This window comes from Plectropomus leopardus, chromosome 20 (assembly GCF_008729295.1).
Source record: "Plectropomus leopardus isolate mb chromosome 20, YSFRI_Pleo_2.0, whole genome shotgun sequence".
NCBI lineage: Eukaryota > Metazoa > Chordata > Actinopteri > Perciformes > Serranidae > Plectropomus > Plectropomus leopardus.
Genome location: NC_056482.1, coordinates 8,150,299 through 8,166,490, shown reverse-complemented (window position 1 = coordinate 8,166,490; position 16,192 = coordinate 8,150,299). Strand labels below are relative to the sequence as shown.

Here is a 16,192-nt window from a genome sequence, read left to right as displayed (position 1 = left end):
TTGGCTGCTTTTCAATTGCCAGTAGAGCACGCTTTTCTGTGAGTGGTGACAGATCAACAAACAGGTATACAGTAGAAAGCAGCATGATGAAGATGATGACTTTACTTACTGATTCAGTTTCTCCTTCAAACTCAGTGCAGACTAATTTGGATTGATGTAATAGGACTAATTTGGATTGATGCTTAGGTGGAGATGGACAGTATTTAGTGGTGGTGCGTCATTGCATTTCACCAATTAAGGGGCTAAAATTAGCATGTTCACCTGGGTATTGTATTTCTATTATTGCTGATTGGAGACAGAGGCGATAAATACCCATGACTACTGCAATGCATATGAATGCGTATTGTACATGTTCCCATTGCATTAAATGTTGGTGGATGTTGGCAGGTTTTCTGTGCAGTGGAATAGAGGCTCAAGAGACATATTTTTAAAGAGCGGCAATAATTAAAGCAGTGAAGCCTGAGATATCCTGACTTTTTGTCCCTTGTATGGATCAAGCTCTAAACACCTTAGATACTACATTTCCCATAATGCAACTCAAGAATCATTAGACCCCCCTCTACCTGGTAACACCCATGTCTTTTTCATTTCCATTTGAAATAATACATTAATGTAGTCATACACTGTATTTCAGCCAACAGGAAGGGCTGACTGTATAGAATGACATCATACAGTAGCTTGAGAGGAAGTGATGTAGCAGGTGTGTCAGGAAATGACCAAATGTTGCCCTCTCTGCCCCTGGAGCCGGACCCATTGTAGCACATCCTGGTATTCACTTCCTGCCACTACTCACAGTGGAATATTTCCTTGACATAAGTTATGCTTCAGTGAACTGATGACGAAGTGTCCCCATCTCTTCCTCAATAAACCTCATCCCTTCCTTTATTCGGCTCCTCATTAGATTCTGTCCCTTCCTCTTCCTCTGTGCCCTCATCTCAGTCATCTCTTCCTCCTTCCTCGCTGTCAGCACTCCCTCATTAAATTACAGTTCCCATCCCCCTGACTTACTGTGTCGGCTCTTCTTTTCTGGCAGTGGCGGTGGGCTGGCCGGGACGTCTGCGTTCTCGCTGGCTATGTATTGGGCAACGAACACGCCTCCGTTTGTCTGGGGCATGGGTGAGATGGGTGTGAAAAGGGGGAATGGCGGCGTAGGGTGCAGCTCCTCCTCTGACAGGTTGTCGTATTGGGAGGGGTAGCGCTCGTACAGCACCCTGCCTCCGTCAGGGAAGGGTGACGTCTGTGTGCTGCGTCGCTTCTTCTGGGGAAGAGCAGGGGGTGCACTGATGCGGGAGGATAAGGGATTGGTTTGATTGGGCTGCGGCGTCCAATATTCAGGTTGTTGCTGTTGTGGAGGAGCACTGAAGCGGGGATGTGAGGGATGCTGTCCGGGAACCGGGGAAGAGGACTCGCTGTGAGATTCAGGCAGGGGGCTCAGGCACCCTCCTACCGGGATTGGGGGAAGGTTCTCTCCGACTGATAAGTCCTGATGGAGGAAGTCATAATCCGGGTCGTAGTTCTCTGTGTTATCTGAAAAGGTAAAAATCATATATCAGAAATCCAATATTCAGATTGACCCTCAACCAGAGCGTGAACTTTAACACCTTCACAACAGTTGAGGAAAAAAATATTAATTGCACATTAATAAAGGTTTGTCAAAGATCGGTTTCTTATGGTTAGTTCCATTTTGGATGTGGTTCCCTGTCGGTAGTGGAATGTCACAAAGTACATTTACTCAAGTGCAAATTTGAGTTACTTGTACTTTACTTGAGTATTTTCTTTTCATGCCACTTTTACCCCACTACATTCCAGAGGGGAATATTGTACATTTTACTTAGCTACATTTATCAGAATGCTTTAGTTACTCAACAAATTAAGATTTTTGCATCAAAAACATAATGAGCTAAAAAAAGATAGGATGTTTCATCAAAAAATTCATACAAGTGCATCTGCAATGATTAGATGATCAATTTATCAGCTGATTGACAGAAAATTAATTGCCAACTGTTTTGATTAAAAATATTTTTTTCCCCATTTTTTAAAATGGTTTTGAGGTTTTTGGGGTGTTTTTTTCTCCATTTTTTTCAAGAATATTTTAAAAGGGTTAGGGGTTAAGATTGGTAAGTAAAGGTTTGGAGTGAGTTTTTTTTCTTTTCTTTTTATTCTAATAATTTTGACTTTTTGGGATGTTTTTTATTTTTAAATAATTTGAGGGGTTTTAAGGGGGAGGTCTATTTCTTTTAAAAATAAACTTGATTTATGGGTGAGTATTTCTTTCTATTTTTCAATTATTTTAATTTTTGTGATTGTTTTTTTAAAAAATATATAATTTCAAGGGTTTTTTGGGTGCCTTTTCTGTTTTTGTTTTGTTTTATGTTTTTTAAATTTTTTTAATTATTTAGATTTCTTTTCCCTCCTATTTCTAAAAATAATTTCAAGGTTTTGGAATTTTTAAAAAACATTTTTTTCTGCATTGGGTATATTTACTTTGAATACTTTAAGTATATTTTCCTGATTATACTTACTTTTACTTAAGTCATGGTTCAGTGGAGAACGTTAACTTGTAACAGATTATTTTCACAAGGTGGTATTAGTACTTTTACTTAAGTTAAGGATCTGAATACTTCGTCCAACACTGTTCCCTGTAGGCACAATATCCAGATTCAATAAGCGCTGACAGTAACAAGTCAAAGGAAACATAAGCAGGCTTCTCATTTATAACCGTCACCAGTGGTAGACTTTATTAGTTGACGTTAATTATGTTATGGTTACAGTATGTGGAAATTTTAGGGTGTTGTCTGGTCAGTGTGCTCTTTGTAAGCCGTATGTCTTGCTTCTAAGGCAAAAAAAGCAGAATACACATCTAAAATGAATCTTTGATGTTGATCATTTATAACTTTAGCTGACTGAAAAAGATTAAAGCAATGCCGAATTAAATTCAAAAGGATTTGGATTAGATAAAAGATTAAAATCTTTTGATCTAAAAAAAAAAAAAAAAAAAAAAAAGATAAAAAGTTTTAGCCTTTTTATGAGATTAAAATCTTTTTATCTAATTTTTTTAATTCACATGTCACAATATGCTAAAAATCCCAAACTCCAGTTTTGCCTTCGCAGTCTTACCAAGTGTCTCACAACTGGTGTTTCTGGAACACTGCCCGCTGTCCTGCTCCATGGAGGAGAGCTGTTCATCGGACTTGCTAAGTTTCCCCATGCTGCTGCAGGGAGACAGCCGTGGAGAGTCGCCCCCATAGGACTGGCTGCCCCCAGAGAAACGCCTTTGAAGGAACTCCTGCTCGTAGTCCTGCTGCTGCACAGACAAAGAAAAATACCGTCTGCACTCCTTTTTCTTTTTTTTTTTACTGCTACTTCACCACTGATGGGATTAATTGTATATTAATTGCTCACCCCGTGTTAAGTTGACTTTTCTCACATGTCCCCATGGTGAACGAGAAATCCAAATATAGAGAAAATCTTAATGAATTGAAGTTACAGGTGTCCACGTTTGAAGATAGCGATAACTATATCGAAACATCTGCTTGCAAACTCTGACACAACTCGTGCAATATAATCCAAGTCTCATTTTTCCAGTCGTATGCTCGGCGTTACCTAAACAGACATCCTTTTTCCAACAGAGAATTGAACTAAAAGTAAAACCTAGCTATGATTTCATCAAAGCCAGACCCCACTGACAAAAACAGTGATTTCACCTCACTGAAAACGGGAGATGCTGGTCAATCACTGCCATGATCTGTTACTTTGTGTTATTTGTGAAAAGGTGTTTTAAAAAGGTTAGTTCAGATTCACCCAATCATGCAATCTCAAAAACAAACTAGCAGATTGAGGCAGATGTAGACCGGTAGCTCCATTCTTCAGTGAGGTAAAATTACTGTTTTGGTCCACGGAGTCTGGCATTAAAGAGAGAACAGGTAAGTTTCACCTTAACTTCACTTCACTGTCTGTAAGGACTGTCGGTTTGCAAAAGACTGAGCACTTAACTGGAAAAATTAGACTTGGACTATGCTGCATGAGTTCTGTCAGTGTTTGTGAACAGATGCTTTGATATAGTTTTGCTGCTGTTAAATGTGGGGCACGTGAAAAAACATTTTCTAAATGAATTCAACATAACATGGAGTGAGTAACTGATTTACGAATAGTGCTTTATGGGTGGTGAGGTATTCATTTAATGGTTGCACTGAAATCGACAGCACCCAATAAAGGACCAGAATTCCCCACCTGTCTGTGGACGCTGCAGGGAAGGCTGGAGCCGCGGCTCATTGGTGCAACCACTGCAACTCGTGTAGGCGAAGGGGCCGACTGACGCTTCTTGGGGGGAAGAGCTGGTGGAGGGCTGGTGACAGAACAGCAAACAGAAACAGCTGAATAAAATAACACAAATGATAGATGTTTTTGTCCCTGGGGCAAAGTCAAAATAGACAATCAGGCAAGCACACAAAACACGCTTTCTCAGGCATGTATGCACACACAAATCCATGTATGAATACATGAACACAAACATTATCATCCCTCCTGGGGAATAGCAAGATGAAAGTGAGGGTGTTTCATGTTAGCCTCTCTCAGCTATGACATGAACCTTTCCTGCTTGTCAAACCTAAATTCAGTGAGTTAATACCGGGTCAAAATGGGGCGAAGAGCGGAACACAAGGTGCCATGATATGGAGGCCAGCGGAAAGACACTTCATAGGTCAGTCACACACTCTCATGCACTGGACGGTCTTCTGATTGGATGGTGAATTCTTCAGGGAATGCCCGGGATAACACAAAGTTTAAAATGATGCAACCATGCAAGTAAAAAAAACAAAAGCAAAACAAAAAAAACCACTTTTCATCCAATCCAGAAGCTTTATGGGGGTCTAGCGTGGGATGTTATTATGGAGACAGATGATCCTATGGGCTGAACATACTTCTCCTTCTGAGAGGGTCTCCTTTGGCCAGCGTCAGCACTCAACTGTGCTCTGTTCCCAGAATCCAAAGGGAAACCAAAGATAAAACACATTGAGAGAGATAGCAGAAAGAGTAAGAAAAGAAGAGACAGAGCAACCAACAAACCAAAGTGTGCCATTATCAAAGCCCAAAGGGTTAAAATAAGACATTTTAAGGAGTCTGAGGCTATGAGCTTTTAGATCGACGGAGCTGCAGCTAGGTTGCATCAGAAATGGCACGACACGCCAAAATCTTTTTGACTTTCACACTCAGAAAGGTCTAAATCAGTGAAAATGAAATAAATATATGGAACTCCCCTTACCATTCCCATATCCTAAAAATCTTCTTTATTCCTCATTTGATATTTATGTTACAACTTCAGAGAATGTTCTAAATATAAGTTCAATTCAAAGTGAAACATCTGTGACAAGTAAATCCAGAACAGGCACTTCTGCTTTTGTGACCACTGAGCAAAAGGTCGCAACATTTTTGTGGCCACATCATCACCACCGAGCCCACATCTTCGCTTCTAATTGGATGGAGACAAAACAGAAAGAAAAAGGAACCTTGAGCTGAAAAAGGGTTTCATTGTCTTGCAAAAATCTAAACTTTTTATATCCTATGACAACAACAAATAGAGATGCCTGAAGTACCAGCCCTTCTGCAGCACTTTTTGATCAAAGGGGAGTTTAAGCAAGAAATGATGGCTGAGAAATTCTTACAGATCTAATATTTTAGCCCACTATTAACTTCACTTTGACCAGACCAACATCTTAAAGGTCCTGTGTGTAGGATTTTGGGGAACTTAATGGCATAAATGAACAATAAATATGCTTTCTTTAGTGTATAATCACCTAAAAAAATAAATTGTTGTGTTCTGGTTACCTTAGATTGAGCCGTTTATATCTACATATGAAGCATGTACACCTACAGAGTCCCCCATATCGTACCATCATGTGTCTACGGTAGCCCAGAACTGACAAACCAAACACTGGCTCCAGAAAAGGCCATTTGTGTTTTCACATCGGCTACTGTAGTCAGCAGCCTGTCTATGATGAGCAATGTCAGGAAAACACTGATTTTTTTTTTTTAAACATGAAACTGCTTTATTCATTGATTTTACCAGTTTAAATCACAAGGTCCATTTGTTTTGGAGAGGAGGAGACTTCTGTGGATAAATCAACTCCTGCTAAAAACCTCCTACACGTCTGGATCTTAAGTCATGAGAGAAAAAAGTGAGCACACAGCAGATCGTCCCCAACATGTCTAACAGTGTTAGAGAAACACTGATTTTTAACATAAAACTGCTTTATTCAGCATTTTTATTGTTTTAAAAAGTCTATTAATTTTTGGAGAAAAAGAGACCTCTGTGGAGTTCCTGTCTATTGCAAATAGCAATTGTCCCCAGTAGATGCCACCGAATCCTACAAACTGCTCCTTTAATTTCAAATTTGGATTCATTAATGGGAAAAAAAGCAATAAATTACAATTGTGCTTGTATTTTGTATCATCCTCACCTGAGCTCTGCCATTTTGGCTTCAGGAAGCGGGGGTTTGGGGGGGGCGACGTCCTCATCTGGTATGTCAGTTGCAGCCTCTGCAGGAGTAGCCGCCGGAGCTGTCTTACTCGAGACCTCCTGCTCCCGATCTATCGAGGGCATCTCCGATGACACGCTGCTGCACACATAAAAGCTGTCTGAGTGAATGAACTACTTTGAGAGTCTGAATGAGCGTTTGTATTCTGCAGAGCATGCTTTGTACTCACCTCTCTGCTGTGGTCGCAGGTGGTGCTGGTTTGTTAGGGGTGGTGGGTGACGGCTGCTCTTGTTTCTCGATAGTTAGCTTCACCAATTCCTGTTTGGAGAAAGACAACACAGCAAGCTTCAGAGGCTGCTGCAAGAACAACAGCACAAGAGGATGTAGCACACACTATCAACATTTCCTCTATTAGCACAGGGCCTACCTTTACACCATCCAGCACTGCTTTGATGACGCTGGTGACAGACGCCACATTCTCCTTGTCCTCCAAGTCGATGCCATCCAGCATCACCTGGTCGGCCCAACGGATGAGGTTGGCCAGGCTCTGATACACACGGTTATGGCAGGAAGACAGCGCCGAACTGTTGAAATTGTGTGAGAAATATGGCGAGGGTTAGAGTAGAACAATGCGGGGAGAAGGAAGAGGAATTCAGAAGGGAAAAGTGGCATACTGAACAGATAAATAGATGTATAGAAAGTGAGAGACAATATGACAGCCAGAGGTGCAGAAAAGAGAATGACTCAAGACAACATAACAGAGCCGTGTGGAAAATAAAGCAATGGGACAAGCACATGTTAAACTGTAGGTGACAAAAATGACGCATATGATACACTTCCATCTATCTACCAGCTATTAAACTACATATTTAGTGAGCATGTGTTGAGGAACTTAGAGGTATGCCTGACTGCAAGCTTGAGGGTTGGAATAAGCTAGCTGACAGAAGAATGCATAACCACACGGGGAAGCGGGGTGTTGTTTCTGCCTGTAGCGACTGGTGCCTTCAGACCCGACACTAAGGTGTGGCCCAGGCCTGTACCAACATGCTGCAGCTGATTCACAGTGCTGGAATATCCGTCCACTGTCTCTACGCTGCTAAGCTCTGCAGTGAGCAGGAGACGACTGTAGCTATGAGGGTTAGCAAGAGGATTTGAGGGATGGGATGCTGGGAGAAGTTTGCCTTAAGGGCTCTCTGCCAGGAAGCCGTTTCCTGGTTGGGTTTAGGAAAAAGATCATGGTTTAGGGTTAAGATGCCTTTTCCAGCAGTAAGCCCTGAAGGCAAACTTCTCCTATGTGTGAGCAATGGTGGAGCAGTTGGAAGGGTGGAGAGGTTTGACCCAGAAAGACTAAGTGCTGTAGGTTACACTGTAACTCCGAAGGAATTGTGGCATTATAGAAAAGTCTGAAACTATGTGTGAACAGTCAGTTGTAGACTCAATGGTTAGAGTTTACAGATATGAGATCAATACACAAACCTTTTGGAAACTAACTACTTTAAACAACTTAAAGGGACAGTCCACCTCAAATTAAAAACAACAATTTTCTCTCTTACCTGTAGCGCTATTTATCAATCTAGATGGTTTTGGTGTTAGTTGCAGAGAGTTTGAGATATCAGCTGTAGCGAAAAATCCGAAAAATACAATTGAAAAACGGCATTTTCTCTTTTCAGAAATCATGACTCAGTTATTCAAGATGATTCCAGACCTTGTTGTGCACAGTTTCATGTGGGAACTATTTTAATTAACTGTGTGGTTCACCTAGCACCACACAGTTAATTAATGTTACTGCTCAGCTGAGGAGGACGCCATTAATGTTAACATCTTGCGCTGTCACTATGAATGTATTAAGAGAACTGGATCCAGTGTTGGAGGCGGGCCCTCGCTCATTCCTATAAAAGTTGCTCAGTAGCGCATAAAGCCAAACAAACTTAGTTTCCAGGGTATGGAATTACCCAGATTTTTAGCATCGTGGGGCAAATAGTGCAGGCATATTACAGAATTATGGCAGCCAAGCATGTAACTTACAGCAAAGTCTTCTGCTAACTTGAATGAGCATAAATATTTATTGGTGTAGCTCTTTTAGTTATCTGATTGAATACATCACATCCCGATAGTCAAAACGAGTTATTACACACGGGTTGTGATGCTAAAAAATATTTATCCTCTTATTTACAGGTGTCTTCTTTCACAATGTGAGAGAAATTTTTAGATTTTTAGATTTTTATAGACATTATTGTTGAGTTTTTCATATGTTTGTTTTTGAGCACCACAAGCAGAGTGCCATCTAGTTCCACTACGGCAGACATTTCTACGGCCGATATTTTCTATGCTTGGCAACTCACACCAAAACAATCTAGATTGATAAACAGCACTACTGTAGGAGGAAGAAAAATGTGCAGTTTAATTTTTGGTGTGAACTGTCCCTTTAACACTATGGAACAGGACAGCGGACAGCAGTTACACCCACTGTTGACCTACTTATTTGACCAATATTGATTTAAGTCAGTTCCGACAGTTTAACACTGCAGTACTCTGTGAATGTTGAGCAGCAGAGGGCAAAACAAACTAATTAACATGAGGGTAAAATTCTTCTTTGTAACACAATAGTTACTTCACGAAGCTTATTTTCCAAAAATAAGAAAAAGAACATCTTCTCCTGTGATCTACTAGGCTTTGACTCTGTTAGACTGAGGTTAAATCCCCACAGACAACTGCCTCTCAATGTTGCAGCAACAACCCATCAATTGCTTCCAAACACAGGGCTGTGAGATACAAAATCTGTCACCTCTGACCTGCACACTTTCATCTCGACTGACTGACGGGAAAGGCACAAAGACAGAGATGTTCTAACATGTCCTGACAGTCCAAACTAAACTGCAGCTAAGGTTACGTCCCACAGAAAGGGTTTACTTTACGCAGGGGGGAAGTAAATCAAACAATCTATTGTTCAATATATTTCAAAGGTGAAGTTCAGTTTTCTTTCTCGGAGGTAACATGTTTGGATAATGTGCCATATCAACACTGAGTAACACATGAATGTAATTTTAAAGGCTTGAGGCATTGAGTCCAGGAAGCTTGGAAGTGACGGATGTTGTCTGTCACAACAGACTATCAATCATCACAAGCTGCTCAGTGAGTGTATGTCTCTACATCATACTCGTTCTAACATGTCTGGCGTGCATACCAGCTACGACATGAGTTACATCACGAGACAAGAATGATGAGAATAAACTGAGAAATGGTAAAATGTGAAATATTAAATCTATAAGAGGAGAAAAACAGCAGTCAGAAAGCAGAACAGTTTGAAGGTTGCAAAAAAATTTATTTTAAATGTGTGTGTGTGCCTTTGTATCTGTGTCCTTTTTCTAAATTTTGCTGTTTTTGCAGTACTGTGAGCGCAGCACAGACAGAGCTCTCCATGAGTTATTTTTTCCTCAGCAGCGGTTTGTGACTCGTCAAGTTAAAAATTAATCTGTTGATCTATTTAGAACTGATCGGATCAGTTTGACGATTGTGAGGAGCAGCTGCTGCGAGTGAGTGCAAACTTTAAACCCAGCACAAAGAATGGTTGAGTTTCACCTTTAATGCGCCTGACACTCTGCTGCTCCATCTCTTCCCTGACTCTAAGAGTCAGTATATATATTTAACAGTGCTCTTAATGAACAGTCCAGCTCCAAAAATAGATATTTTAATTGTGGTGGACTGACACAAATAAACCAATGTGTGGGAAACCCTGGCCTTAATTGTATCCTAAAAAAATAACAAAATGTGTGACTAACCTGTGCTGTATCCGGGCCTCTACTTGAACCAGAGGCAGGATGGCTTCAAGCACCTTGCTAGCTGAACCTGGAAGCATCTCCAGCACTTTCTTTTCCACGACCATTTTGTCCACGATTGTCTTGAAGTAGCGCAGCGCACTGACCACCTCCTTCTCATGCTCCTCCAGCCGACTTACCTTCTACAAAAAAAAAACAAAAAACACAAATCAGCACTTCAGAATCGCACTACTTATGATTTTCACAATGATGGCGAACATTTTACAAGCTTTTAAAGCACCACACACAGCAAAATAGCCATCATGAAACCTATTTCTTATTTGGACCATCACAACAGTCTGGGCTCCTGTCCGTGGTTCGATTGCTCCCATAGTTTTCTCACAGCTCAAAGAACCATCTATCAAGTGATGAGACTTGGAGTCATCTTGGTACTACAGCAATGATCCCTTTCAGCTTCTCTAGTCTCTCACAGCAGGGCTGCTGGGGAATATACTGATTACACCAAAAGCCTTAAGAGGGAGCGGAGGAGTTCATTCAGGAAGTGGCCCACTTCCATTCATGTCTTTATAGGTTTAGACACCTGCTGTAGCACAGCCAGCCGCCACAGTGACTGGGAAGGCTGTGGGAACCAGCTGGGAAACTTGCACACACACACACACACACACACACAGACACAATGGAGTGCAGGAGTGCAAAACATTAAACAGGAAAACAATCGTTTCACAAATAGGCAAACAAACACACGGAAAAGGTGGGAAAGAGATGCATTTCCCACGATACACACATACTGTATATTTTCCATGCTCACACACACACCTTGTTCGCAGGTTTCTCTGTGCTCTTGGCCGCTGGCTCGGGCTGCAGCTGCTTGCCTTTCTTGGATGGAGTCCTCTTGATCTTGGGAGAGTGGAACTTGTCCATCAGTTTCATGGTGAAAGAGGACAGATGGGACCGTTGCGAGTCTGCGGACATAGAGGAAACAGAGGATGTCGAGTGGTCAGTCGAGGATGAGAGGTTATCCGGGGGGAGAATAGAAATTAGATGAAAACAGATGGCGCAAGTACACTGAACTGTTGATATCATTATCACACAGTGCCACTCATCAGAAACTTTGCTCAAGTGAACGGGTGACCACCAGCTACATACAAGTACAAGACTGGTGTCATTAAAGAGTAACTTCTGTGTTTTTCAGCCTGGACTTCTCCTGTGTTTTTGTGTCTATGTGACTAACCAGAACAACATTTTTTTTAAATGGTGCAGTATAGAGTGAGAGCGCTGCAGCCAACAGGTAAAACAGGTTGCAATGTAACCACTTAGGGAACTTGTGCGCTGTCAATTTGTGTCCACTAATAGTGCTTGTTTTGTCATAGACAGGCTAAGATTGTTATTGTAAGCTATGGTGAAGGAAGTATTTAAACTCTTTACTTGGGTAAAAGTACTATACCACACTGTTACTTGAGTATACAATCAGGAGAATTTATCTAAGTGTTAAAAGCTTATTAAATTTAAATCAATTTAATAAATGAAAATAATTAAAATGAACACCACCAAGTCTTCATATTTTAGAACCTGGAACTATGAAATGTTTTTGTATGAAAAATGACAAAAATGAATTCATGACATAACTAAAGTTATCGAATAATGTAGTGAGGTAAAAAGTACAATATTCCAGTCTTAAGTGTAGTGGAAAATAGCAGAGAGTGGCATGACATTAAAATACTCAAGTAAAGTAAAAGGACCTTAATAGTTGTACGTAACTGTTGTATGTGAGTAAATGTCCTTAGTTAAATTCCACCATTGATTTTATGTGTCTAACAACATTATGGAAAGGATTCCTACAAGTGAACAGCCCCAAAATTGTCATGGCCAAACCCACCAGACTCCATTAAAAAAAAAACCAGTAATTTTAGTGTGTAAGTCGCCATATTTTCATACCTAACTGGAATTTAGGGTTTATTTTAACCAAACCATAGTTGGTGATTTTTGAAAGAATGGAAATACAAACCAAGATGGTTTTTGTAAGTTCAGTTGTGTTTTTATCATTTTGAATGAAGTGTGTTTCACGAATAAATTACAGTTTATTTTAACTGAGTGTGGTGGGTTTGGCAAAAGCAATTTTGGGGCTGTTTCTTACTATCTTACTCCCTAACAAAAAGATCTATAACTGTAGAGATTATTTTCATATTGTTGTCAGACACTTAGAACAACAATCTGAGCCTGCCAGTGGCAAAAACAAACACTCAGACAGGAATACACAGAAAAAGAGGGTCCAGGTTGAAAAATACCAAAGTTACGCTTTCAGGACAGAAATATTTGTACCATGCACATTTCATCTGCTCTTTCTGCTCCCAACAATAAATCTGCTGGACAGGCACAGTCGCAGAGCCTCTTCCAGCAGCCAATTATGTGCACAGATGTGTGCACACACATGTGAGTGCACACAAAGAGAGACAAGGACAGCACAGAAGAGTGTAACTATAATAAAATACTCTAGTTAGTGCTGAGATGAAAATTGCTTTATGGTACATAATTGAGAGAATCTTCACAATAGCAGAGTCATTTTGCAGAATTCAACTCGTTCACTGTAGAGAGGACTGATTGTATCTGGGGAGAGAAGAGTCCCCCACTTCGTCAATCCCAGGAGAACTGACTACTCACTCACTGTCTCCCTTCACCTCTGTCCCTCTACCTCCACACCAAACTGAATCAGGAGATAAATACTACTAACAGCGACAGGAAGGGTGGGTTTTATCAGCGGCAAAATTACACCTCTATCTGGTGCAATCTCCACTCAGCTCTCTCCACAACAGCGGGATCTGACATTCCACGGCCATCAGCGTAAAAACACTGACTGCTGAATAGAGGGCAGCAGCGCGAAAACACCACAAACAAGAACTTCAGCCGGGCTTTCATCTCCACCATCGATCCACGTGCCACGCACATATCCACCCTACTGTTCTATCTTCCCCGCCCCTAATCCTCATCATCCCTTACTCAGGGCAAAAGCCAAAGTTTGCTGATGCAGCCAAGGACGACTGTGTGTCTCATTAAAAATGTTGATGATGAGAACTCTTCCAGAGGAGTTTCCTTCCGATACAAATGCATGTGATGAGGCATGCATGACCCCTTGGGCTGTTAACTTGCGTCAGTTAAAAAAATAAAAATAAATAATCATATCTCAATGTCGTGCAAAAACAAATCCAAGGTGACAAGAGGTTACTAAACAGTGTGTGTCTTGTGACCGTTGTGTCACCTTTAATCTGCATTGGACCTCATTCCTAACATCCAAACAAGTCACTCACATGCACGACGGGCAAATTTATCATCCTACATAAATACGTCAGCTTTGTTGATATACAGCACAACTCTAATCTTAGAAGACATCGGAGACAAATATAGAATTTTTGTAAATTTCATTAGTAGCCCGGTTATGTCACTACAAAGAGAAAACCACAATGCAGCAGAGATAACAGCCGCCTTTTCATGGGGATGTCATTCACACCATCAGCGGAAATAACAGATAAAACAGCAGCCTGGGTGGGAGAAGGAAAAGAAAAGTGTTTGAGTTTATCACAGAGTCAGACTAGACACAGTGCAGAAGGTGACAACATGCTCATCTCAACAGCTGTCTAGATCAATACTCTGAAGCTTTGCCAAAGGGGATGCTGTGCTGCATCAGTGCACCTAAATACAGTCTGAAAAGCAGAGCTGCAGCTGACAGTATGTGAGGACTTTTTTTCTGTACCCTGAGGCTATATACACACCTGTGTTAACCAGCTTTGCCGCAAGCTAGTGTGCTATCTATCCTGGTGTGGTTTCACTTTATGGCAGGGTGTAAGGGCTGACTGTATACTTTCACCTCTTTTACACAGAGATCACATGATGGGGTTGCTAAGAAGTTCTTTCTTTGACAAACAAAGCAAAGCAGAAGCAAGAGAGGTTTCTTGCAGAAGTATCATAACCCTATGAGCCAAATAATAATGCCAAATTAAGACCAGAAAAATGACAGAAACAATTACAAAACAAAAATAACGATTACAACCCATACCAATAAGAGTAAATACAAGTCAAAGAATTTGAGCAGTAAACACGGGAATTAGAGTACTAATAACAGAATTGCCCTCCAAGCAGAGGAAGAGAACAGCCGCCATATAACATGGACGATAAATGACTGTAATTGCCAAGTTAATTCCATTGTTATTGTTTGGAAAGTGCATATGTTTCATGTCACACTAGAGGCTAGACGCTGTTATATTATGTCACACCCATCACGTCTCTTTTGATTCCACAACGCTGGCATACTATCTAAAATCACACACCAGAGTGGCACAATGATGCTGTTGTCTGGTTCTGTGTAAAAATGCAAGAGGCATAAAGAAGGGACTTCATAGCAGCTCTACCTATAGCGTGATCTCTGTGTAAAAATGGCTTTTGATTGCACAGCAGCCCCATATGAATTTAGTCTCGCATAAGCCTATCTGTTTGACCTTGTTTCTAACATATTCCTGGCACAAGTGCAGGGGCCTGTGGCTGACATCGCAATATTGCTGGACCCCGCTCTCACTCAATCCAAGCTTAAACAGGCCCAGAAGGACTATGTGTGAGTTTACAGCTGCAACCCAGAGATCCCAGCCCTGGAGTTGAGAAGCAGTGACATCAGCACAATGAGTCACACAGCCATGATCGATACAGCTAGTCACCTCAGACACCATCGCAGCCCCCCTGGCTGAGCTGTTTATCATGCACACTGGGCTGGTTCCCTGTCTCCTCTGCTCCTTATTTGTTTCTCTCCCACCTCACTCCCTCGTGCTCTTCACTTCTGAGAACAGAGAGTCCACCCCCTCCTCCTACAGTTCACTGGAAGTCTGGCTCAGCATGGAAATGACATCATCAACAGAAAGAAATGAACATGGTGAAAGAGAGAAAGTCAGAGAGAAAGAGAAAGAGAATACAGTGAACTGAGTGAAGTGCTCTGTTATAGTCGTGCACGCCTCTCAGCGTCCGCCCTCCGCTCCTCCACCAGAGACGGGTCCAGCCATGCCTCCTGCTCTCTCCAGCTGCCTGCCTGCCTGCTGCTGACCAGAGTTATGAGGTGGTGATGTCATTGGTTGTAATGTCTATTACGCTCCATCTGACTAGTCATGCAGTGAATAAAAGACTGAAAGAAACCTCAGAGTGAAAACATTTTGTTCAGCTGCCCAGGCCACAACACGCCTGTCTGCTAGCGTGCCTCCTGCACGCCGTGTACGCACTCTAGTACACCTGTGGAACATTTTCATACACTACTTTATTCTTTATAGCCAATATTTGCACTTTTTACTACCTTAACTCTGCTTGTGGAGAAGCAGTGAACAGAGACGGTAGGAAGGTGGGATTAATCAAAATTTTTTTCAATTACAATTTTGGATTACAACTATTATGTAAAAAACAACAAGACAAACAACAACGGAGGAATACTGAGACACATTGTTTTGCAATGATGCTCTCAATTTGTCTTGTACAGCAGACTTTCACTGAAGGAAATTCCACCATTCCTGGGACTGAAAAATATGATCAGGAATGATTAAAAAAAAGGCACCGTGGGTAGTTCACCTTCTTAAAAGGTTGTAGTTGTCAATGTGGAATTGGGAGAGACACACAACCCCAAATTTTACAATTAAAAAAAGTCCCCCCAAATCACTCTCAGCCAGACTGTGGCGTGTTCAGTTCACCTTGAGCCTGTTTTTCAATTAAATTTAAAAATCCACTGTTAAAACAACACATGACAAAAACGGTGTTCTTTTAAAATTCAATAAATAGTAGTAGTAGACTATTAGTGCTGAAAAAATCATGATCTCAATATTGACCAAAATGATAGTGATTAGAAATTTTGCCATTATCAATTAGCCCAAAGAGAAGGATAGGCAACTGACTTCAGTATCATTTATAACACCTTTTCCTTGT

The 16,192-nt window shown here is 41.1% G+C and overlaps 1 protein-coding gene across 7 annotated transcripts in view; it reads right to left on the bottom strand.

Annotated features, from left to right (window-relative positions):
* rapgef1b (Rap guanine nucleotide exchange factor (GEF) 1b) overlaps positions 1–16,192 on the bottom strand; it is a 62,020-nt gene that overhangs the window by 20,771 nt on the left and 25,057 nt on the right. For 3 of the 7 annotated variants that reach the window (XM_042508887.1, XM_042508891.1, XM_042508892.1), the window contains exons 2-10: positions 11,066–11,211; positions 10,253–10,431; positions 6,901–7,057; positions 6,703–6,791; positions 6,456–6,614; positions 4,920–4,970; positions 4,231–4,345; positions 3,118–3,304; positions 1,009–1,527 (exon numbers count right to left, since the gene is read on the bottom strand). In XM_042508887.1, coding sequence (XP_042364821.1) covers positions 1,009–1,527; positions 3,118–3,304; positions 4,231–4,345; positions 4,920–4,970; positions 6,456–6,614; positions 6,703–6,791; positions 6,901–7,057; positions 10,253–10,431; positions 11,066–11,211 — 1,602 coding nt within the window. The remainder of the gene's footprint in view (positions 1–1,008; positions 1,528–3,117; positions 3,305–4,230; positions 4,346–4,919; positions 4,971–6,455; positions 6,615–6,702; positions 6,792–6,900; positions 7,058–10,252; positions 10,432–11,065; positions 11,212–16,192) is intronic. The other 4 variants (XM_042508890.1, XM_042508893.1, XM_042508888.1 and 1 more) reach the window with 3 other exon arrangements.